This window comes from Mytilus trossulus, unplaced genomic scaffold (assembly GCF_036588685.1).
Source record: "Mytilus trossulus isolate FHL-02 unplaced genomic scaffold, PNRI_Mtr1.1.1.hap1 h1tg000244l__unscaffolded, whole genome shotgun sequence".
NCBI lineage: Eukaryota > Metazoa > Mollusca > Bivalvia > Mytilida > Mytilidae > Mytilus > Mytilus trossulus.
Genome location: NW_026963317.1, coordinates 3,025,692 through 3,051,775, shown reverse-complemented (window position 1 = coordinate 3,051,775; position 26,084 = coordinate 3,025,692). Strand labels below are relative to the sequence as shown.

At 31.5% G+C, this 26,084-nt stretch overlaps 2 protein-coding genes across 2 annotated transcripts in view; one reads left to right on the top strand and one right to left on the bottom strand.

Annotated features, from left to right (window-relative positions):
• Window positions 1–26,084, bottom strand: part of LOC134701407 (general transcription and DNA repair factor IIH helicase subunit XPD-like) — a 50,375-nt gene that overhangs the window by 1,337 nt on the left and 22,954 nt on the right. The window contains exons 14-24 of the mRNA XM_063562555.1: window positions 23,335–23,453; window positions 21,799–21,938; window positions 20,639–20,740; window positions 20,016–20,079; window positions 19,349–19,440; window positions 18,406–18,435; window positions 2,905–2,997; window positions 2,204–2,276; window positions 1,522–1,592; window positions 898–1,041; window positions 113–256 (exon numbers count right to left, since the gene is read on the bottom strand). Coding sequence (XP_063418625.1) covers window positions 113–256; window positions 898–1,041; window positions 1,522–1,592; window positions 2,204–2,276; window positions 2,905–2,997; window positions 18,406–18,435; window positions 19,349–19,440; window positions 20,016–20,079; window positions 20,639–20,740; window positions 21,799–21,938; window positions 23,335–23,453 — 1,072 coding nt within the window. The remainder of the gene's footprint in view (window positions 1–112; window positions 257–897; window positions 1,042–1,521; window positions 1,593–2,203; window positions 2,277–2,904; window positions 2,998–18,405; window positions 18,436–19,348; window positions 19,441–20,015; window positions 20,080–20,638; window positions 20,741–21,798; window positions 21,939–23,334; window positions 23,454–26,084) is intronic.
• Window positions 8,107–10,888, top strand: LOC134701406 (uncharacterized). Its single transcript, XM_063562554.1, has 2 exons — window positions 8,107–8,376; window positions 9,309–10,888. The coding sequence occupies exons 1-2, from the start codon at window positions 8,205–8,207 to the stop codon at window positions 10,538–10,540; spliced, it is 1,404 nt and encodes a 467-aa protein (XP_063418624.1). The 5' UTR covers window positions 8,107–8,204; the 3' UTR covers window positions 10,541–10,888.

Genomic DNA, 26,084 nt, shown 5'->3' with positions numbered 1-26,084 from the left:
ACTTTGTAATGTGTCACTTGTAAACTTGGGTACTCTATAGATCCATTACATAATTAAAACATGCAACATTTTCTTACTTAATTCACGTATTCCGACATCTCCCCTAACTTACCCTTGTAAATGGTTGTGCCATCCTCCTCAGAAACCTCTTGGACACTTGTATAGCCTCATCTACAGAGAGATTACATAGTTCGTCTTTAAGATGTTCCTGTATCCATCTTGGAAGTTTACCTCGTTTATCTGCTCTGGCAAATCTCTAATAAAAGAAGACACATAAAATTTTACATTTCTGCTTCTACATTGAATTCATTACTCATGAAAAAGGTGTAGAAAATAAAATTATTTTATTCTACAACAATGTTAATACAACTGCATTTTGTACTAGCCTTTGATGATATATTTTGTATACATCTTTTCAAGGGAATCAACAATATAGCAGTTTGACAAATACTAATTTTAATCATTCAAAAGCTTAGTTTTAGAACCTCCGTAAAAGGAGTTCCTATGGGAAATGCCATGGTCAATATTTACAGAAATCCAACATAAAACATTTAGCTGATTTTTACACAGTTATCTCCCTGTAGTGTTATGAACCACCTTAACTAAAAATATTAAAAAGACAACTATAAAAAAAAATACTAAAATATCCTCACCACACAACTACTTCTGGGTGTTTGATTATGTTACACATAAAAACTTTTTATTATGACATATTATAGGAACAAATATGTTTATTAATTTCAACTTTCCGTCAATTTATTATTTCTGTCTTGGTCTGTTTAAAAAAATCAAAAAAAAATGTTTCGTTTTTTTCACTTGTACCAGTATATATGTCATGTCAAAAAAGTTGGTTTCACAATTTTCTATGCCGTCTGCTAATTTGTAATTGTTATCTACCTTATCAGCAAATGCCATGATACCATAGTCTGTTTTCCCCCTGATAGCTCTCCCTACACACTGGGCTGCATGTCTCATGGCATCAAATGTAAGAAAATCATTCTCTCTGATCTGGAACTGGTCTCTTAGGTACTCTAGTCGAGCCTGAAATTAGAGAATAAGTTCCTGTGATTACTTTGAAGCATTATTTTTAAAAACATCTCACTATGATTGTTTTGGCATACAATAAATTGAGCCTGGAAAGCATGAGGTAAAATAATCTGAATCTATGCTAATAAAATTTAAGCGTTTGCTAAAATAAACTGAAATTCATGCTGAAAAGAAATGATCATCTGCTTAAAAATTAGACTACAAAAGAAGTCAAGCATACTCTTAAATATACATGTATTGAGCCAGTGCTAAAATAGATTGAGTAAATCTTAAAATATGAAACAAAACTGTTCATGCTAAAAATAGACAGAGCATATGTGCTGAATTGAACTAAGTCTATGCATATATAAACTGAGCATATTGCATGATAAACTTAGCGCTGCAAGTAAAAATATGATTTCGGTTCTGAATTAAAAGGATAAATTTTTTTAACAGTGCAAAAAATAGTATATGTATTTCATTATTTGTCCATACCTTCAATATCCTGCTCTGTGTATAAACATATGGTATACCCAACATGAGTACCGCTCTCCCAAAGTGGTGATCTATGCAATAAAAAAAGATAAAGAAATGAAACATATATCCATATCTAATCATGTTATATCTATATATTGATGTATTTACCAAGAGTTGTCTCCCATATCACAATTAAAAAAAGATTTGTTTTTGTTTTATAAATTCTCATCACTTTTCTTTAAATATCTAAAATGGCTTGGATAATTTGAATGTATTCTTATGTTATTTTTTTCATGGTTAATGAAACTTTTATGTTGAACTTTTTTTTGATAATAATTGCAGTCACAATCAGCTCAAACTATTTTATTTGAACTAAACAGACCTTGAAAACAGGAGTTGTCTCCCATTACAACAGACAACAAAAAAATAATGAAGTTAGTTTTCACTGATATTTTCTTTGGTATTAAATCTACATTGTTGTTACAAGGTTTTTTTTTGTGTTGAAAAATACATGTACTTTTATTTATTCGAAGTATGTCTGGTACAAAGAAGACAAACAGGTTTCAACATGTCTTTTCAATTTAAAAAAAACATCAAAAAATTCATTTAAAGTTTACTTTAACATGTGCATCAGCTACTCAACTAAAAGCTGCATCTTTAATGTTCTGTTAAAAATATATAAGTATTCAAACACACTCACCAAAATCTATTCCCTCTGACACTTTCCCTCTTGCAACTGACAACAGCACAGCCCCTCTGCCATTCTCACATGCCTTAAATTAGAAAAATGAAATAAAAGGTGATTTTGGGGTCATTTCAGGAGAAGGTGATAGCTACGTATATAGTAATAAAATTGAGAATGGAAATGGGGAATGTGTCAAAGAGACAACAACCCGACCAAAAAAAACCAACAGCAGAAGGTCACCAACAGGTCTTCAATGTAGCGAGAAATTCCCGCACCCGGAGGCGTCCTTCAGCTGGCCCCTAAACAAATATATACTAGTCCAGTGATAATGAACGCATAGACTATTTACAAGTACCACTCTTAATGTTGCTTATATGGTCCCCTTTTTTAAAATCCTGGTTCAGTAAATAACCATAAATGAGACTTCTATCCAACAGATGTAAGATGTGGTACGAGTGCCAATCAGACAACTCTCTATCAAGTATGACAATAATTCAATTTTGGTATAACATGTTTTTCTAGAAATTTCAAGATATGGTAAAATAATACTCCAATAATCACAGAAAAAGACTTGTCGGTAATATAAGGGAGATATGAGAATCTTTTTCTTATCCATAAGACATCATCAAATTGATTTAGGATTATGCATGTAAAGATTTCTCATTAAAATAATAACTTTGCAGGATGACAAACAAAATCATGATTACATAACATACCTTCTGATAATTATACAAAGCCAGTGTTGTTTCTGCACCATCTTGTGTCTCAATGAACAATAATTTATGCTTCAGTATTTGGTCTATTATACCCTGGAATGAGAAAAAAATATAAAAGTTTAAAAAGTAAAAATAGGACAATGTTTTTGGTATTGATTGATTTCTTGTTGGAACATAAACACCATTTTCAGTATGCATGTCAGTGAAGGCTAGTAGTCCTTTGTTAATTTATGTTTCATTGTCATCTTGCTTTGCTTCTTTTGTTACCTATTCTGACCTCTTTTAAATTGAGTTTTACTGTGGGTGTGTTTATTCTACATTGGCTAGAGGTATAGGGGGAGAGTTTAGATCTCACAAAATATATCTAACCCAGATACATTTTTTGCACAAGTCCCAAGTCAGCTGCCCTTAATATTGTGTAATTTTTAATTTTAGTTTATTTATATGTTTTTGAGATTTGTGGGATATCCATTTTCATGTAACTAGTATACATTTTTGTTTAGGGGCCAGCAGAAGCTGGCCTCCAGGTGCTGGATTTTCTTGCTGTTTTGAAGACCCAATGGTAACATTTGACTGTTTTCTGCTCTTTGGTTAGGTTGTTGTCTCTTTGACACATTTAAAAAAAAGGATTGACACCCCCTCACAATTTTTTGTTGAAATTTTAAAGATTATTTCCTTTACAAGCAAAAAATGTACAATATCAGAGAATTCCATAAACTTTAAACACTAGTTATTGTCTGGGACTAGAAAAATGTCTGTTTTTTGCCCCTTATCTTAAAGATTTTTGTGCAATTACCTCCAAACTCCTTCCCAGGCTTCCCTTTGAAGTATGGAACCTTTTAGAACAATTTCAGAGAGATACATACACCTTAACACAAGTTATTGTCTGGAAACTAGAAAAATGCTTATTTTTTTACCCTTTTTTTTCGCCCCTCATTCTTGAACGTTTGAGGCAATTACCCCCAAACTTAAATCCTAGCCTTCTCTTTGAGATATGGAACCTTGTGATTTAATTTCAGAGAGATCTATACACTTACACACATATTGTTCTGAAACTACAAACATGCTTATTTGTGGCCCTTAATTTCTACACTGATGGTACCATAACCCCAAAATTTTATCCAACTCTTCCTTTTGTGATATTGAACTTTCTGCTTAAATTTCATAGAGATCCATTCACTTAATTTAAAGTTATCATTTGGAAACTAAATGCGTCTTTGGACAGTGACATCAGGATAGCATTATATGAACAAACAAAAAATGGCAAACAAAATTTCTTCTTTTATAAAGACATATTATATATTTAATCACAATTTTAATATACCAATAAAAGATAAACCTAAGCAGAATATAACTTTACAAACTGGAAATCACTAAAAAAAAATCGATATGAATAGTAATTTAAAAATATTTGTCTAGATATGTAAAATGTAGTGAAGCTGATGTCATAAGAAACTCAAATTATTGCCATACCAAAAAAATGGCATAAATATTTCAAAAATCCTTGGGTTTTTTTTCATTGTTTTTTTAATTTAGTAGAAAATTTGATATATAAAAAATGTATATATCATAACAAAACTATAATCAAATCAATCTCCTCACAAATTCTAATGATTAATTTGTCAAAAGTGATCAACACCAAGCTGAGATTTCACTCTTTTTTGACTGATTATTTTGTAAACTTTGATAAACTACAAGCTGAGATTTGTAAATAGCTTGGTTAGGTCATGATCAATCAATCAAATGATCATTCTGACAATTTATATCTATTTATGAAAGATTTATTCGTGTCATAGAAAAACTCATTTCAGTAATTATTAACTTTTATTATAAATTTTTCAATGACTGCAATAGATTTTGGCATATTTTAATATTTCACAAATAGACCTTGCATTCTGAATAAAAAAAAACCCAACATTTATCTGTTTTTGCAATGTTTGTCTTCTGGTAATAAATGTTACAGCATAAACATTACACTAATTTAATCGTACATTTCAAATTTTGTTTTCATTATCTGTTTGCAGAACTTTTTAAAATATCATTAACTAGTCTTATCATATTTGTCCACATATTAATTCTAAATAAGTTTTAAAGTATTCTTCTTCAAAGTAAAATTAAATTGCTTCGCCGAGCACAGCTAGATACATGAAGCAAAGGTTTCACCCTGAACAGTTGAACATAATAGGTTTCTGACACAGAATAACTGTAGTCGAAGAACTTAGATTTGGTTGTATGATTTGAATTTATATATTTTTTTTGCTATTGTGCAAATTTGGCCAAAAAAAATATATGAAGAAATTTTCTTTTTTTTTTTTCTAAATTTTGAAATCACAAGAATATTTGTTCCCCCCCCCCCACCCCCCGCCCCCCCCACACACAATTTATTAAAGCAGTGAAAGGTAGATAATCCAAACTTAACATTTTACTTGAAAGTAATTGTCCATTAACCAGGACACCCTTGTTTTCCCACTTTTTGCCCCTAATTTCTACACAGTTTGAGCCATAACACCCTTAAGCCAATCATAAACATCAATTTCTGGTATTGAACCTTGTGGTATAATATAAAAAAATGCTTATTTGAGCCCCATTTTTCGCCTCATTCCATAACCTAAACTGTTAGGACCACAATCCCAAAAACTATTCCCTACCTTTCTTTTGTGGTTATCAACCTTGTGTTTAAATTTCATAGATTTCTATCAACTTATACTTAATTTATTGTCCGGAAACCAAACACAAAACAGCATACCAAAATATATAATGTTTTTGATGTCATATTAAAAGAAGTAGGCCAAAACAAAAACAAAGAAAAAGTCAAAAGATTTTATGCTTTTAAGTAGGTTTATTTAAAAATTCAAACATCATCCCTATATTTTGCGTCAGATCTTCAGATCAAAAGCCATTAAAGCAAATATTAAATCATCAATTACTGTGAATTGATTATTAATTGTGAAATACCAATTTTTGTAGATTTCTTGGGTAAAGCTAGGTGAACCATGAATATTAATGTCCAACTTAATTAATACACAATTTTGCATTGTATGCAGACTTTTGCAAAAATCACAAAATAATATATCCACTAAAATACAATTTTTTTCCTAAATCCATGAAAATTGGTACACACAGAAACAAATGAATCCACATTACATACATAAAACGATCAATTCAAGATTGTAGAATAATGGTGAAGAAAATTTGCAAAAAAACCCGTTTCCACTTCAAACTATGCAACACAGTAACACAGTATCAATATAAAAGAGGGGCGAAAGACACCAGAGGGACAGTCAAACTCATTGATAAAAAATAAACGCCATGGATAACAAAGAAAAAGAGACAAATAATAGTACACAAGACACAACATAGAAAACTAAAGATTAAACAACACAAACCCAACCGAAACCATATACATGTATTTTAATCTTTAAAGGACACAGAGTTATCTCCCTTACACTTAGATAGAAATTAATTCAAGAAAATTTTGTGATTGACAAAATTTCATTTTAGTTTCTATTGATTGGTGTGTGTCAAACACTGATCAACCTCCCACTGCTATTTCACTCGTTTTTAACTGATTGATTTGTTCAACTTTGATTAACTCAAAGATTATTTTTGAGTAGCTTAGGATTAATCAGATTAATCAAAGCTTGGATTAAGTGATTAATCAATTTTTAATCATAGTGATTTATTTTCTGACACCTTTTCTATGATTCCAAACATGATGTGAATATTGTATTTCTCATATCTATAATAAATTAGGCCATAAGAATGCTTCCCTGGGCAAACTACATATATGTTTATGGCAAATGTTTCTAATACATATATAAATTATGCTAAAAATGAAAGAACAAGGAATTTGTGTAACTGAATTCGAAAACAACACAACAAAAAATAAAATAAATAGCACTTTTTAAATAATCAACTCCCCCTGTTTTTAGAATTTTAAACTTAATGAAAAAAAAACAGCAACAGTTATATTATAAACATGGATTGATTTTTTTTAACTAAAAAAATCTGTAAAAAAATCCATAAAATTTAGCAAACAATAATTATTAAATATATGCAAGCTTTAAACTTCAAGGGCTTCCAAACTTCAGATACATTTTAGATATCACTAATTTTTCTTAAAATTAAAAAGTCAAAATTCCCTATTGAGTTGCACAATAGTTCTATCCTTTTTTTCATAATATAAACCACATATTATAAGATGCAGTTTACTTAAACAACACACCAATAACTTATATGCTAACCTCTACAAACTGCAGTTAATTTTTTGAAATTGTCTTTCTAATCTTTAAATATAACAAACTATTTGCCAGCATGTCATAGGCATAGGTCGTATTTCCACTTGAATGCTGGAACATCTATATAACTAATTCATAACTTATTATTACCCATCCCCTGTTTTCATGAAAACATCCACTTCCAAACAGGAACATATATATTGACACTAAGATTGGCTTCACCTGACTGCAGGCATCCCATTATTGACACGAAAGATCAAAATCATGCTTAACATGAAACTTGAAATCAGTAACATCCCATTGATAATGTTACATACATTTATCAAAATTATATATTCTATAATTGAAAGTTACATTCTTTTTTAATCAATTCTTTTTTTTTTAATTTTCCTTATTAAATTTCTTTCCAAATTAGCAATACATTTTTTGTCAAATGAACAACTTTTTACTTGCTAATTTTTTTTTTCTTTCCTCAAAATATTTATTAATTCCTTCTTGTATGAGCCAAATTAAAGAAATGTACACACACCTTTTTCCTTGCTAAAATTTGTTTGTTTTTTTGAGTAATGGGAATAGTGTATTTTTCTAATTTAAATTATTTCAATTTCTTCCATATTTTTTTTTTTTAATATTTCTTAAGAGTATTCTCTGAATATTTCTTATAAGATTCTATAATAAAAGTACATTTCCCCTGCTGAAAAAAACTATTGAAACTGAAATCAATTATCAAATCAAAACAATCAATTTCAGTGACACAATCCAATCACATCCAAACAAACTTTGACAGTTGTCCAATCTTAGCTTGTGATGCATGAGTAAACATTGTCAGTACACACGCTCTTCCTTGTAAAACTCAATCAAAACATGGGCTTGGGAGTACATCAGACCCAATATGCAAATGACATCTGACATTTATCCAATCAGAATAGCGTATTCCCGAAAATGAACTTTTAACCTGGAAGTGTATATATACCCAGCTGTAACATTTTGCCACCATTCCTTTGAAAAAACTCGACTAGAAAATATCAGTTCTGTGGTTCAGATAATTTTGAGAATTCTAAAATGGAGGATGAAAAAGAATTTCAACAACCAAGAGAGTGCAGCAAGACACAAGAAATTGATGATCTATATCAATCAGTTGCTGAATTGTACAGTGAAACCCCAGAAAGTTCACCTGAACCACAGAAATCTACATCTCTACCTTCATGGAGCTTCTCACCTATACCAAATACAGGTAACTATTTGTTTATAATGCTAGCAGTATCATCTATTTTATGCAGTTTTTGCATAAACTATTAGATATGAAATTATATTTTTTGGGTCAAGTACTTAGTTCAGGTGCACCCTCTCATCAAAGTACATTGACCTTTAACTAAATTACTGGTACATCTTAGAAGTAAAATTTTAAATACACAAAGTTTGAAATGGATCCTGTTCATTTATTGAGGGTAAAAGTTACCAATGAGCAGCAAGCATCTTGGCAAAATTCATTTGGTAAAATATTGACAGATAGGTACAAATCAAGTGCACCTCAATTGTTGACAGTTTGCACAATATTGAACATTTTGAATATTACCTGTCTGGAATAAAGGGTCCAGATATTGACTTAGTGAAATTTGAATTATGGATCAGAAAAACAGCCAAAAAATCAAAAGTATAAATTAACAAAATAAAGTAACAGATTTAGAAAAAAGGGGGAAGGCAAAACAAAAATTGTCTTGTTCCAAGTACCATTAATATAATCATTTATAGGATTTATTCATCTATGAAAGATTTAACACATCACCAGCAACCATATATGGAAAAGTTTTCTAAATTTCAGTTAGCTTGTACTTATTGCTTGAAATCACAAGCACAAGAGTCTCATTTCTTTTTTAACACATTTAACCTATCCTTATTTGAGAAATAAATATTAATTAAAAGAACTATTTGGGCTCAAAATAAATAATTCAATTCTTGATTGTCTCACTGCCATACAGCCTTTTGCACTAAGCTAAGGGGAAGTTTTTTTTTTAATTATCAACCTGTTTTTATAATCATTTTCAAGGAGAACTGGAGAAAGTCATTTGTTAAATACTGCTTATTAAGTAACTGTTGCAATGATTTCAAAAATATTAAGTAATACAAATCAATCTGCTTACAAATAAAAATATTTCAATTTTACAGGAATCCATCTGTGTCAGCCAAGATCTACAACCCCAAATGAGTACAGCTACAATTACTCTGATATTAGTAACCATAGCAATGCTGAATCATGGCCGTATCCCATGTATAACTGGTATTATGCTGCTAACTACATGCACAGCAGAAGTGTGGCTGAACAACAACATCAACAGCAGCAGCAACAGCCACAACCAGAAAGTGTCAAACCAGAACCAGGAGCGGTTGCAGTGTATAACATGCCTACATATAATGTAGAACTCTCCCGATGCTCCACACCAGAACTCATCTCAGTGCTTGCTAATTTACCAGCTGACAAACAAGATCACAGATCCACATCTACAAGCTCGTCAGAAAAAGTACCATCAAATTCTCGCCATCATTATTATTACTCTCAAAGTTCATCGATGTGTGCGTCACAGAATGCTTCACACATGTATCTACAAATGGCCGGTGGTTACCAAGACAGTGGTTATAACTCTGATTTAAACATGTCACCTGTGTATCCATATCAACAAAAATCTGGTAACAATTCTCAGTACTATAATGTCAAATCAACCGAGAGTGCAGTTAAAAGTGCTGAAAGTTCTGATGAAGATAATAAAGAAAACGATATTCCACAAATAAATGAAATTCCGTATGATCAATATGACAGAAATGACATGACACCAGAAATGACAAGTTCTGTGCTAAATCTCGCCAACTATTCTGATGAGTTATCTACCTTAGAAAGACAGATTCAATCTAGTGACATTTCTTCCAGTGAATATCCAGCAACATGTCTCAATAGGTTGCCAAAACTGCCAGAAAGTAGTTTACGTATTCCATGCAAAATGCCGTCTAGTGCTGTTGGTAAGCGTAAACTGTCCGAGACCACAACTAACATCAACTTATCAAGCAAGAGACAGCGACATAATCAACCACTCAATAATGATGCAATCAAGGTCATGATGACATGGTACGAGACACATCGAGACAGTCCTTATCCAAACAAAGCTGAAAAAGATCAAATGGCCAAAGATGGAGGTATCAGTGTCACTCAAGTCAAGTCCTGGTTCGCAAATAAACGTAATCGTAATAACAACACTCGACCAAAGGTACAGAAAAGACAAATGGAGGAACGTTTAATGGATATTTGTCACCAGCTAGCTCGTGATGCTAAACATCCGTCCATGAACAATGCCGATCTCATTCAACAGTTGTCGTCAATTATTACCATCCCAAGCAATGACATTTAAACTCTCAAAATGGATTATACGTGTGTTAAAAGTCATGTGACCTCTTTAAACGGAGAACTGTTATTTATGTGAAAAGCAAAAAGTATTGCATTGTGGCTGTGAATTGATAATGTGAGTTGTGTGTTGACAATCTGTGTATTCTGTTGTTTTAAATGTTGCACAGTATAGTGCTTGTATGTATTTGTGCTGAACCTTTAGTGTTCTATAAAACTGTGATTATTTGACAATGTGTTGCCAAACTATTTATTTTTCCGTCCCCTTTAAGACAAAAGATTTTTAACCTAAGTAGGGCTTTCCGTATAAATATGTTCTGTTTTGTTACAAATAAATCAAATTGCATGTGTTGTATTTTTCTGAGTTGATAAATCATCTTTCTTCGATTACATCATGAGTGATATAACAGCTTCACTTAGCAATTTAGCTCAAGTTTCCCTCAGTCAACTCAAACATGCTTGTGTCACAATAGCTCTGTCTGCGCAAAAACTTTGAAAGTGGTAAAGCTGCTTTCCTTCAAAACACATGACAAATGAAAGTAAGAGCAACGACTGGTTCTGGCACATGACTCTTAAAAGCAATAGCAAAGACTGGTTAGCTGAAAGTGAGATTGGTGTGTCATTGTCTTTTTGCAGACAATTGTATTGTGTATAAACACATTTAAAATGGGTCTGTGTATATTAAGGCCTTGATTTTCCTGCAGATACTGTTTATTGTTGCAGACCGTACATTTATATGCTGATATTTAGTTTTTTTGGTCATTTTTGGTTGCTATCTCTGCTCATTTTATGCAATCAACTACATCCAACTGATATTAGCACTATTTCCATGTGTTGTGCTGTTACACCACTGTCCCAGGTTGGGGACGATATAAAAAATATCAATGTAGGATAAAAAACTTAATTCAAATAGTTTGGGGGTATGGGGGTCAGTGAAAAAACTATATGAATTATTTTTTTCAATCTACATTAAACTTTTGATGTCTTCCCTAAGTGTTGAGCGCTCACAACAATTTATCCCAGTCAAATCCCCAATGTGCAATGTTAAGTTTTCTGACTAGAATGAGAATAAGAAATTGTGGTATGATTACCAATGAGATAACTATCCACCAGAGTCGAAGTAATCTGGATTTAGCAATTATTTATAAAAATAAGAAGATGTGGTATAATTGCCAATGATATAACTCCACCAAAGAGGCCACTACAGCTTCCAGTAAAGAGCAAAATCTAAACTGAATGGTGGGCTAGAAAAGGACAACAGGGGTTGAAGTCATAAAACTTTGCTCACTGCTCGGAGCACAAAAAATATGCTCGAAGCATGAAATCCAGCATTTTCAGTATGAGTACAAAAAACAAACATGAAAGTTTTTTTGAAATCCAGGCCTGGAATTACCAAATATATATTGATTGAGCAGCATATATGACCAAACCAAAACCAGAATTTCCAAAAAGCAAACATACAACAATAAATAGCATTAACACCTTAAATGTGTTGCAGTTGCAAAATCTTGGTGGGATTTAACCATTTCAATGTGGACACCTCTAATGTTTATCAAGTGAATAACATTAATCTTAAATAAATTCGAATATCTTAATTGGAAAAGAAATTACACAAGATAAAAATCAGGTAAAATACTATCCATTACTCATTTCTGTGTCAGTACGTCACTCAGTAGTCTTATTGTAAAGCTGAACTTCTGCCTCTGTCCAATTTATCCTCTCTTTTAAGTTGCAATTAAACTAATCCTCTCTTTAGACAAACCATCCACTTTGCAGAAATTATTTACTTGAATGTGAAGCAATCATATTACACGAAATACTAGAAAACAAGAGTGCACACCCTGAAATGTCTCGCCTTCTGTTACCTAATCATTGATATTATGTTGATAGTCATATTAGTATAAAGCTTTATTACAACTGGCACATAAACTTCACATTTATCAAGATAACTAAACAAAGACCAATGAACCTTGAAAATGAGGTCAAGGTCAGATGAACCATGCCAGGCAAACATGTACAGCTAACAATGCTTCTATACAACATATATAGTTGACCTAATACTTATAGTTGAAGAAAAATAGACCAAAACACAAAAACTTAACACTGTGCAATGAACCATGAAAATGAGGTCACAGTCAAATAAAACCTGCGCGACTGACATAAAGATCATAAAATATTTCCATGAACCAAATATAGTTGACCTATGGCAAATAGTATTAGATAAAAAGACCAAAACTCAAAAACTTAACTTTTACCACTGAACCATGAAAATGAGGTCAAGGTCACATGACATCTGCCCGCTAGACATGAACACCTTACAATCATTCCATACAACAAATATAGTAGACCTGTTGCATTTAGTATGAGAAAAACACACCAAAACACAAAAACTTAACTATAACCACTGAACCATGAAAATGAGGTCAAGGTCAGATGACACCTGTCAGTTGGACATGTACACCTTACAGTCCTTCCATACACCAAATATACAAGCCCTATTGCTTATAGTATCTGAGATATGGACTTGACCACCAAAACTTAACCTTGTTCACTGATTAATGAAATGAGGTCGAGGTCAAGTGAAAACTGTCTGACAGACATGAGAACCTTGCAAGGTACACACATATCAAATATAGTTATCCTATTACTTATAATAAGAAAGAATTCAACATTACAAAAAATCAGAACTTTTTTTTCAAGTGGTCTCTGAACCATGAAAATGAGGTCAAGGACATTGGACATGTGACTGACGGAAACTTCGTAACATGAAGCATCTATATACAAAGTATGAAGCATCCAAGTCTTCCACCTTCTAAAAAACAAAGCTTTTAAGAAGTTAGCTAACGCCGCCGCCTTAGCCGCTGCCGCCGCCAGATCACTATCCCTATGTCGAGCTTTCTGCAACAAAAGTTGCAGGCTAGACAAAAACAACTATATCAATATCTCAGTTCTTTTATTGCTGTTCTTCATCTTATCAGTCACCAGAGAATTGACGTTGTTCTATCTATATATTATAACATTTCATAAATACATTTGCAGCTATTGGTAAATCTGCGTAGTTGTTGTCAATTTGGCAGTTTTGGATTATTTTCTTTTGACTACTTCGCAAACCATCATTTACCACATACAAAAACTGGACCAACACAAATTGTTGCAGGCATTGGTTTCAGTTGGTGTTTATCAATCGTAAAGTACCAAACTATTCAGACACACACAAATCTTCACGACTTGTATTATGATGGCTCATCACCAAATGATCTTCTGCCATTGTCAAATGATCCCAGCCATTGCTTAATCGTTTGCCATTGTCAAATGTTATACAGATCGAAAATAAATTGATATAGTTTACACTAGGTGCCCTTTTCAATAGTCATGTTTAAGTGCTGTTCCAATGTCAAAGATACTAACTTGTATCATGAAACACTTTTTTTCTGTATGCTGATCTCATTAACATTACATGAAAATCTATGTTATACAAATGTAATTGGTTGGATAACATTGATCCCAGAAAAAATAAATTCTGGTGCAAAACATTAAATGGCAATTATGACAGAACATTGGTTTGGCTCATGCCTATTTTCAAAAGTTGATACAAACAAAATAAACGATTTTTTGAGTGAGTATTACCAACAAATGATTATATATTGGAGTATCATATTTCAGTACATAGATATAAAAAGATGCAGTATGAGCGGTCATGGAACAACTCTCCATCCAAGACACAATTTGTAAAAGTAAACCATCATAGGTCAAAGTATGATCTTCAACATGGAGCCTTGTCCCACACTGCACAGAAAGTAATAAAGGGCCCCAAAAATTACAAGTGTAAAACCATTTATGTGCTTTGATAGTCTTGTACTAGTGCTAGCCTTGATCCCAGACTGAGTCATACAAAAGACTTAAAAACTATTATATGATGCTCAACACATGGTATTTGTGATTAAGACAACATATTTGATGGCTTGGAGTCCCAAAATGATGTACAAGACCATTGAAATATCTTCTTGTGGACAATCACCTTAGTGCTAGCATGCTAAAAATCTTACTTTAAAATCATGTCAATATAAAATAAGGAGATGTTTTGATTACAGTTGGCAAGAATGTGTAAGTACGCAGCCACGTTCTATTACTTAACCTTAGTAAACATTTATTACTCAATTTTCTTATCATCAAATTACTATATTTTTTAGATGTTTAAATACGCAGTCTCTGATGCAACTGCTCTACCGTTGTCATATTTTAAATATCGTACCAGTTTAGATCGGTCAGGACTGTTTATTGGGACTGTATTTCCACGCAGTTGTTTAACATCTCAACTGTCAACACCTTTGGGAATTTAGAGTTATGCCAGTTCACATCGTAAATAACTTTTTTTATTTTTGGCATATTTTTGTAGTCTTTGCGGTGTGTTTGAAAATTTTAAAATTGTTCCAGCGTTCGCTTAAATTGTATAAATCAAGATTTTGATAGAGTCTTAATTTGAATTGACATGATTCATTTTTCATCGTGCAATTACCGAAGAAGGATATCTGTTATCTGAAATATCTAACATATTGTTTGTTTTATTGTGTTTTTGGTGATGTTGTATTCTTTTAGACTTGTTATATAAAATAAGGAGATGTATAGATTATCTGGTTTTCTACACATTGATATCATACATATCAGCCGCGAGCCACAATGTGAACCTTTTTGGCGAGTGAGCATAGTGAACGAGCTAAAAAATTTCACATTGTGTCGAGCGGCTGATATTTTACTATATCTATACGTAGAAATTTCTTTTAATTGTCTTTTTTCCTCTCTCTAAGACAGTTTTATGCTTGATGGGAGCAAGCTTGATAGCGTCTCCTTTCCCATTGTGACGTCCCTGATAACTTCTCCTCACACATTGTGACGTCGCTGATAATGCCTGGTCTTGTTTTGAAGTCTTGACATGAGAATTACTAAGCGACAGAGCAGGGTGATACATGTATAGGCTTAGGGAAGGACGATAAGTGGTTTTATTGTTTGAGTCAAAATGAAGGGATTTAAAAGGTCACTGTATGGCCTTCAACAATGAACAAAACAAATTATGTATAGTCAGCTATAAAAGGCCTTGACATGACAAAATTTGAAACAATTTAAATGAAAACACACATCAGTCTAGTTCAAGGCACTCAAATCAGGGTGTATGTAATCAGATATTGTCCTAAACATGCATGTAATATTTGCCCTTGAATTTTTATGAATCCGTCAGCACTCAACAATGCTTTTCTCCTTATTAATACACTGAACTATTCTTCTTTAACCTAGGGATTCCCTTCATAATGTTTATAGGAATACCAAGCAGTGTTTTGCAAGATTTTCTAAACCTTTCACATTCTTCTTCTGTTCTTATGTATTGTCAAGGTATTCTTCTGCCTTTGTCCTTCTGTTCATAAAATAATGTTGTTTACCTTACAAGAATTATTATTCTCATCAGATATTTTAAAAGTTGTTCTTCTTAATGTAAACCATCAAGAGAAAAGATGCACAAAACTACTTAATTACATCTGCAGAGATAATTCAAATCTCTTTGGAAGTTTCATTTGATTATCCAGTATAAGTGGAAGGGAAGTTTAATCCAATGAGACATCGACCCAACATATCAGAAACTAAAAGCCATGGAAAACAACAAGTCTTGTCTTATGTTAGTGTACAGGTTATTGGCATAAAAACCAAGTCTTGTTATAAACAGTTTTTATTTACTGAAAATAACTGCACATACATTTTCAGATTTTTTTTACTAGTTTTTTCAATTCATGTAATCTTTAAAACATATGTGTGATTACATGCAAAAATGTATGAATTCTAATTTTATGAAACTAAATTGTTATCTTTCAAAGACAAACTTTTTCAATTTCTCAGTTTATTTGGTCTTTTTGATTCGAGCATCACTGATGAGTCTTTTGTAGAAGAAACTCTAAAAAGCATCTGGTCGTCAAATAATATTGGTTAGTAAATGCTTTAACAAAAATAAAATAAAAAACAAAAAAGGTTATAAACTAAATAGCCAGTTTTTCTATTTACTGGTAGACCTCATTAGTTACTAATGAGTTTTTTTTAAACAAAACAAAATTTAGTTGCTGACTACTAGTATTTAAAAAAAAAATTGTATATAAAGTTATCTGAAAAATCTTAAATTCACAAGAAAGACTTTAACACTAGATTTCATACTCAAATTGAAACAATAAACCAAAATTTACATTACATTGTACATGCAAACTTACAAGTCATAATATAGTATCAAGAACAATTTATATGTATCACAAATTTAAGTCAAATCTATAAAGCAAAATCTTTCGAATGAAAAGGTAACTGAACATAATCTGACCATAAATAAAGGCTCTATATAAAGGGTCTGAACTGCTCTAGCTGGTGCTTCCTGGAAGGGGGGAATTTGCAGGGGTAGATATCATTGGCATAGCAGTGACTGATATATAAAAGAATAGAGATTACTGCAGCCAAACATTATTTTTTTTTAAACTCAAACATTACACTCACCCTTCCCCTTTAAAAATGAACTAGAGGCTCTAAAGAGCCTGTGTCGCTCACCTTGGTATATGTGAATTAAATGTTAAACAAAGGAAGCAGACAGTTCATGACAAAATTGTGTTTAGGTGATTGTGATGTGTTTGTACATCTTGCTTTACTGAACATTCTTGCTGCTTACAATTATCTCTATCTATAATGAGCTTGTCCATGTAGTTTCAGTGGAAAATGTTAGTAAAAATTTACAAATTTTATGAAAATTGTTAAAAATTGATTATAAAGGGCAATAACTTCTTATTTTTGAGTCTTAGATTGCCGTACATTATTGCTGTTTACAGTTTATCTCTATCTATAATAATAATCAAGATAATAACCCAAAACAGCAAAATTTCCTTAAAATTACCAATTTAGGGACAGCACCCCTAACAACGCGTTGTCCCATTCATCTTAAAATTTCAGGGCAGATAGATCTTGACCAGATAAACAATTTTACCCCATGTCAGATTTGCTCTAAATGCTTTGGTTTTTGAGTAATAACCAAAAACTGCATTTAACATCAATGTTCTATTTTTAACCGTGGCGGCCATCTTGGATGGTTGGCCGGGTCAAAAAACACAAACTTTAAACTAGATACATCAATGATGATTGTGGCCAAGTTTGGATTAATTTGGCAGAGTAGTTTCAGAGGAGAAGATTTTTGTAAAAGATCATGAATATTTACGAAAAATTGTAAAATATTGACAAAAAGGGCAATAACTCCTAAAGGGGTCAATTGACCATTTTGGTCATGTTGACTTATTTGTAAATCTTACTTTGCTGAACATTATTGCTGTTTACAGTTTATCTCCATCTATAATAATATTCAAGATAATAACCAAAAACAGTAAAATTTCCTTAAAATTACCAATTTAAGGGCAGCAACCCAACAATGGGTTGTTTGATTCATCTGAAAATTTCAGGGCAGATAGATCTTGACCTGATAAACAATTTAACCCCCATGTCAGATTTGCTCTAAATGCTTTGGTTTTTGAGTTATAAGCCAAAAACTGCATTTTACCCCTATGTTCTATTTTTAGCCATGGCAGGCATCTTGGTTGGTTGGCCGGGTCAAAAAACACAAATTTCAAACTAGATACATCAATGATGATTGTGGCTAAGTTTGGTTAAATTTGGCCCAGTAGTTTCAGAGGAGAAGATTTTTGTAAAAGTTAACGCCGGACGCCGGACGCCGGACGCCGGACACCAAGTGATGAGAAAAGCTCACTTGGCCCTTCGGGCCCGGTGAGCTAAAAAGGGAATGCCTCTTTGGGTTTTTATAAAAATCGCCCAAGTTTTATAAGCCTAAAGGTTTGTATTTTGACCTACCTGTTCGTACCAACTAGCAATTGTCGTTTCCTGAAAATTATAGATAAAATTAGTAATAATCAGTAAAATTCTACACTGACCTTTTGTACATTTATATTGTGAATCAGGTAAACATCAACCATCAAATAAAATAAGTGCAGAATTTAACAAGAATTAGTCCATAGTACACAGATGCCTCATCAGCACTATAATTTCTATGTTCAATGGACTGTCAAAATGGGGGAAAATCTCTAATTTGGCATTAAAATTAGAGAAACATTATATAATAGGGAACATGTGTACTAAGTTTTCAAGTTTCAAACTACCTCTACCAAAAACTTTAATATGAAGCTGGACAGACAGAAAAACAGATGAACAAACGAACAGACAGACCGGAAAACATAATGCCCATAAATGGGAAATAAAAAGCATTGTGCTTTGCTAGGAGTGAATGATAAAATCGTAATTAAGAATTAATGAAACAAGAACATTTCTAATAGACATATACCGGTATTAAAACTAAATTTAACCAACAGTTTCAGAATCAATATGCAGAAATTTAACATCACAGTATTTCAGTATTCAATAGTAATTTACTAAAGTATGAATTTATTTTCATTAAAATTTCTCATGTTAAATACAGTGTAGTTGTTATTCCACCAATAAAGGGAACAATGGATGGAAACACAAACTTGATCTGTTATAATTGCCATCATCATACAATAATGAACCAAAAATCAAATCAATATGTGCAGACTGTGATGTCAAGGTCCCAACATCAATTTGATTCCAAATTACAGATCAAAGAACATGGTTAATATTTATACATGCATCAAAATTGTGGAATCTAGTATTTAAATTTAAGGAAAATAAAAGCAAAATTTTTCTGTAGTCAAAATTTGGTGATAGAAATCCTTATGTTGAAATAATGAAAGTTTGCCTCCTTTATCTATACAATACATACCATATAAACATAACTTGTAAAGAAACAAACTACTCCATCTGGAACAATGGTGGCCATCTCTACTAACAGGTTACCATAGTTACGTACTACAGCTGAAATTCAAAAAAAGTAACAATAAAATGGTAGCCATCTCTACTAACAGGTAACCATACATCTGAAATTCAAATAAGTAACAATGCACAATTTAAAACATATTTTGAATCCTCCCACATTCTAAATTGTCACATACTTGCAGATTCACACTGTAAATAGTTCACTCGAAAATCATGCAAAAAAGGGAGATAATTATCAAAAAATATAAATCAAATTAACTTCTTGTATAACACATAGCTGATGAAGGTTATTATATATTCCAAAGCATCTTTCATATCAATAGAATCAGTATCATTTTATTGATTTGTGTTACACTTTGCCTTGTTATGTTAAGAATTACCTCCCCTTAGACCTTTAACATAACCGAAAACCATTTTTAAGCTTTGGGCATTTGTTTGTCTGCTTTTTTTCTAAAAAAGGAAACATTTGAATTTTTATATGTCAATTCATATTTAACTGTTTACAAAAGCAGGAGGGATGACAAAAAAAATATAATATTGTTTTCACAATTTTAAAACATAAATACTAAAAGATTATTTTTACTATATTGGTTTTTTTTTGTAGACCTACATACCTACATCTTCCCTGGAATCAAATCTGGATGTCATGGCAACCTGGTCATTACCTTTGCTTATAATCTACAATATGTGTATGATTTGAGTTAAACTAGTATACAAAGCAAATGTTTCTTAAAACATACCAAAGGACATCAATTTTCTGCTTAAGAATCTAATTGATAGTAAATAATTCACTGTTTTAATACAGTATGCAAATAAGATTAGCATGTCATGGTTTTAGTCGATTAAAGGGTGTACATTTAAAGTTATTACTAACTACAATCCATTTAATAAAACAGAACTGAATCTTTTTAAACTATAAATCACAATTCATTAGTTGAAGTAGTAAATTTGTGTCCAACATTCAAAATTAATTTATAAACTTTTGTTTATAATACATTATTTTTTTTCTTAAAAACAAATTAGTTCATAATACTTCCTAATAATATTTTATCTTTTTCACTAAAATTTTTTTCTTCTTCAAAACAGAAAAAAATAGGCCCTAGAAAAATTTCTGCTAGATCAAAGTTTAGATATCTGCTAGTTTCAGAAGAGGGCATATCATATAGGTAGTTATAAAGTGACAACTATAAATAATAGCAAGGTCTTATTAAACCATGGTTAGATAATTTCAGCTTACCATTGGGCATAAACATGTCCTTGCCAAGGTCATTGTGAAGGTTGCCATGGTTACTGGTCTAAAATCTAATATCTTAGGATACATGTCTAAAGGTGAGAGTGTCTAAAAAATAAAGCAAACCCGATTATTTGATAAAATTTTCCTTAATATATTGCTTTTGGTCTTTATTTCAATCTCAAGGTACTGGAATGAGACATTTTTCTCAGTCCAGTCGACTAAGAACACAATGACAATGACATCATAAGCCACGGTTCTTGATGTTACTTATGAAAATCGCAATAAATGGATTATCTAGGGTCTTTCACTTCAAGAAATTAGAACGTTTTCTTACAGTCTACAAGAGTGAGAAGACAGAACAAACAAAATTCAAGGTCATTTGCATTTCCTAGAAACAATGATATAAACAGATTATTCAGGGTCTTTCAGATAGAGAAATTTTCAAGGCTACATCTCATTTCACTGTTCTATGAATCATAAATAATAATTGTTTGATAGTTTTGTAGATATACACTAGTATGCAAATAGGAAAATAATTTGCAATAAATAGTAAATCTAGCAAAGAACAAGTAATAGTTAATAAGATCCATCTTAATTGTAATTATTGGTGTTTTGTCTTGAAACTTGATTGTAGTTATTGGTGTTTTGTGTTGAAACTTGATTGTAGTTATTGGTGTTTTGTGTTGAAACTTGATTGTAGTTATTGGTGTTTTGTCTTGAAACTTCATTGTAATTATTGGTGTTTTGTCTTGAAACTTCATTGTAGTTATTGGTGTTTTGTCTTGAAACTTCATTGTAAATATTGGTGTTTTGTCTTGAAACTTAATTGTACTTATTATTCTAATATGACTTTCTTCTTTCGCTGTCGAAACAAAGCCATGTTGTAATTCCAATAAAACATGGGCTGCACGTAATTGACGTCACAATTGAAATTGCAGAGTCAGCTGTGTTTTGAACAACTCTGGAAATCAAAGTTGACATTTGTGTTGGTGTCGCTTGGTATAAAGATATTGAAAAATACAATGCCTACCCATTTTAAAATGAGCATAGAGCATGGCATGAAAGAATTATATCTAAAGTTTACTGTCATACAACTAAATTATGATTATTGGTGTACCATCATTTAAGAGGTTAGTAATTGGAACAAATGTCTTATGACTTACCCCCGATGTGATGACAACTGACTGGAATCTATTAAAGACAGGTTTTATAGCAATAGAAGCATCCATACAACTGAAGTGTAGCACAGGGTTAGATATAGTTGGAGTTCTGTCGTCAAAGGGTTCAATAATTATGACAAAACCTGAAAATAAAGGACCAAATCACTATTGTAAATTCAGAAATAATTGTGTGCATTTTTTATTGTGATTTGGTCATTTTTAGACTAAAATGCGTTATTAATTTTTGCATTATTGACAATAATCCTGTTTAATTCATATAAAAATTTTCAATATGCAAGTTTTATTATTGCGTTTATAACCCTGTCACATTTTTTTCCATAAATCATAGCAATAATTTCTGAATTATACAGTATATCAATCTTCAAGGAAATGAAAGAATTGCTGTTTCATTGATGTAACCCAATTGCTCCTTCAAACTATATGCTTCAATGTTTTCTGTGATTTGTAGTGATAGAGATCTTAGATGGCAGCATAGTTTTATACATGATTTTATTGTTTGTGCAATAATGCAGAGCATAAAAAAAAAAAGAAAAAAATCTTACAAAAAGAAATTGTTTTGCAATCTTCATTAGGTCAGATAGTGCAAAATCATAAGATCAACAAAAAATCATGGATCTCAAAATTCGAATACATCATTTCAAAGACTAATTAGTTGTTTCAGAATCTAATGCATTCTGAGTAATATTTTCAACAGCTATCACCAAAACTAACTGTTCAAAACATCCAAAACAATTGAATTTCAACCAATGACGTAAAGTTATTTTCCTTTTTGGAGTACCATCAATAAAATTACCCATAGTCCTTAAGACTCTGAAACAGCAACTTGAGAACATTTTTTTTTCAAAAAACATTTTCCTATTTTACATGAAATTGTTCTGTATATCATTCATTAAATGCATATGAATAGAAAGGATAATTCAATATTTCTTACAATGCCATTATGATTTTGCCAGAGAATATTAAAACCCTACAAACTATATCATTAATGTGTATTGATCGAATCAGTTCGAGGTTGCTAATTCTCTTTTTTTACAATTGTTTTTGCTGAACACTTTATTCTCAGGCGGGTCATAAAATCTGATTTGATATATGAAGGAATATGTTTTCTAAAATTTGGATATTGTCAATGTGGTAAAAACAGATGTGAAGCATATTATTTTAATATATTGTGCTTAACATTTTGAAAAAGAACAAATTATCATTTTGATATTTTGTTCTTAGCATTCTACAATTTATGTTTATATAGTGTAATGCTGTTTCAATATGATTTCATAGCATAAACAATTTGACTTATTCATTTTCTTTATAAATAAAACTATTTCTTCATTTCAGTTATTATGTAGAATCCCTGTTGTTATTTCTAGTGATTATACATAATCCCTGAAAATTTTAGTGATTATATATAATCCCTAAACTGGCCAGTGATTCTACATAATCCCTGAAAATTTCAGGGATTCTACATAATCAGTGATTTTACAAATTCACTGTAACATATACACACTTATGTACATAATTTACCTTTTGTATATGTACTGACTAGTGTGGCAAAGTTTGATATGAGTGTGAGTGCTGAAAAGTCATGAATATCTGTTAATTCTAGTGTCCTCATTAATGAACTCAATCTTTCTGCACAAAATCTGAAAATAACAAACATACCATAAACTATCTTAAATAAAATTATATAGAGTATATCTAAATAATCTAAATAAAAAGATTGTAAGGAGGATGATAAAATGCTCAACAATTATAAACAAGAGTGCACACACTGAAATGTCTCGCCTTCTTTACTAATCCTTGATACTATCTTGATAGACCTAAATATAAAGCTTTATTTCAACTGTCACATAAACTCAACATTAACCAAGAAAATGAAACATTGATCAATGAACCATGAAAATGAGGTCAAGGTCAGATGAACCATGCCAGGCAGACATGTACAGCTAACAATTCTTCAATACAACAAATATAGTTGACTTATTGCTTATAAATAAAGAAAAACAGACCAAAACACAAACACTTAAAACTTAGCAATGGACCGTGAAAATGAGGTCAAGGTCAAATAAAACCTGCCTAACCGACATATAGATCATAAAATATTTCCATACACCAAATATAGTTGACCTAATGCATAAAGTATTAGAAAAATAGACCAAAACTAAAAAACCTGTCAGCTAGACATGTACACCTTACAATCATTCCATACACCAATTATAATAGACCTATTGCATATACTGTGAAAGTACTTTAATTCGTGGGTATCAATTTTCGTGGTTTCAGCAATATTTACATGTTCGTGGGTTTTTAAATTCGTGGATTTTAGTTTTGTAAAAAAAAAAAAAATAATTGAAAAAATTAAAGCCTTTAGAAAAGAAGGTTACAAATAGTCTGGATCAAAGGAAATTGCAAAGTAAACATTGACCCGTGTAAATCGTAGTAATAACACTAATCAACCCATGATAAAGTGATCAACAGATATAAGACCATCAAAGGTGTTAATGAGGCCATAAACATGTCACCTAAAGAAAACAGTAACATAAACTAATGCTATAAACATATCTTGAATTGTCAAATAACTTTATCAAAATCAAGCCTAGCATGAAATTATTATTTCCCATATGTACGAGAACTGTGAAGACATAAAATGAACACTTTATCCTACTAGCATATCAATACCGGAAATCTGACTTTCATCGTACAAATATATTTTCTATGAGAATTAAAAGATAAAAAGTTGTACAGTTTATGTTATTAAAGACTTAATGGGTATAATCCTGCATTCCATTGTAGTTCTGCGACTGCTACTAAAGTATTCTCAGACATGAGGTTATTCAATATATTCTCTAGACCAAGTCCATATCAGTAGTCAAACCTACCGATGTGGATCTTTCTATGTCTTTATTTGGACAACGGTTGTTTATTTCGTTGGACTCTTAAATTCGTGGATAAAGTCATCCACGAAAACCACGAAAATTGGTACCCCACGAATAAAAGTACTTTCACAGTAGTATAAGATAAACAGACCAAAACACAAAAACTTAACTATAACCACTGAACCATGAAAATGAGGTCAAGGTCAGATGACACCTGCCAGTTGGACATGTACACCTTACAGTCCTTCCATACACCAAATATACTAGACCTATTGCTTATAGTATCTGAGATATGGACGAACCAAAACTTAACCTTGTTCACTGATCAATGAAATGGGGTCGAGGTCAAGTGAAAACTGTCTGACAGGCATAAGTACCTTGCAAGGTACGCACATACCAAATATAGTTATCCAATTACTTATAATAAAAGAGAATTTAACATTACAAAAAATCTTAACTTTTTTTTCAAGTAGTCACTGAACCATGAAAATGAGGTCAAGGACTTTGGACATGTGACTGACGGAAAGTTCGTAACATGAGGCATCTATATACAACGTATGAAGCATCCAGGTCTTCTACCTTCTAAAATATAAAGCTTTAAAGAAGTGAGCTAACACTGCCGCCGCCGTAGCCGCCGCCGGATCACTATCCCTATGTCGAGTTTTTTGCAACAAAAGTTGCAGGCTCAACAAAAATCAGAAAGGTATGGACCAAAGAACATGAAAAACAAGTCATTCAGAAATCTGAAATTTATGTGCACTGGTTTATAACATATTTTTTTCAATTCTCAATAAAAAAAAAGAGTAAATCAGACAGAAATGTACTTATATTTTATTTCAGTTGGTTTTTTTATGAACAAAACATTCTTCACACATACTGTTTGAAAACTTTATGATCACTGATAATAATTACTTAGTCATGTATTCCTTCCAGATAAAGTCATGAAGTTTTCCAAATGTGTGTTAAATCAGAAAGTTTTAGAACTGACAAATAGTTTTTTTGCTAAACTTGATTATATATATCAGATAATTTAAACAAGTATCAATTATTTTTTTTGGATAAAATATTTGTAAATATAAATAATCATATTACATGCATCAATACTTTTCATTAGCTGACAACAACCAAGATGCATTATATTTACTAGACAATATTTCATTACCCAATAAAATGCAACATTGATGACAGCATGTGCTTCCTGTGTAACAATGCATCATGGGAAAACAAAAAGAAAATTTGATATAACTCGTTTTTTCATCTTTGAAGCATGAAAATGTAATACTGAAATTCAATGCATCTTTTTGTAAACTAATTGGATTATTCCATCCTTGGTTGTGTATAGCGTTTTAATATGAAGGGAATGAGTATTGGTAAACGTTTTTTCTCTCAATATAATTA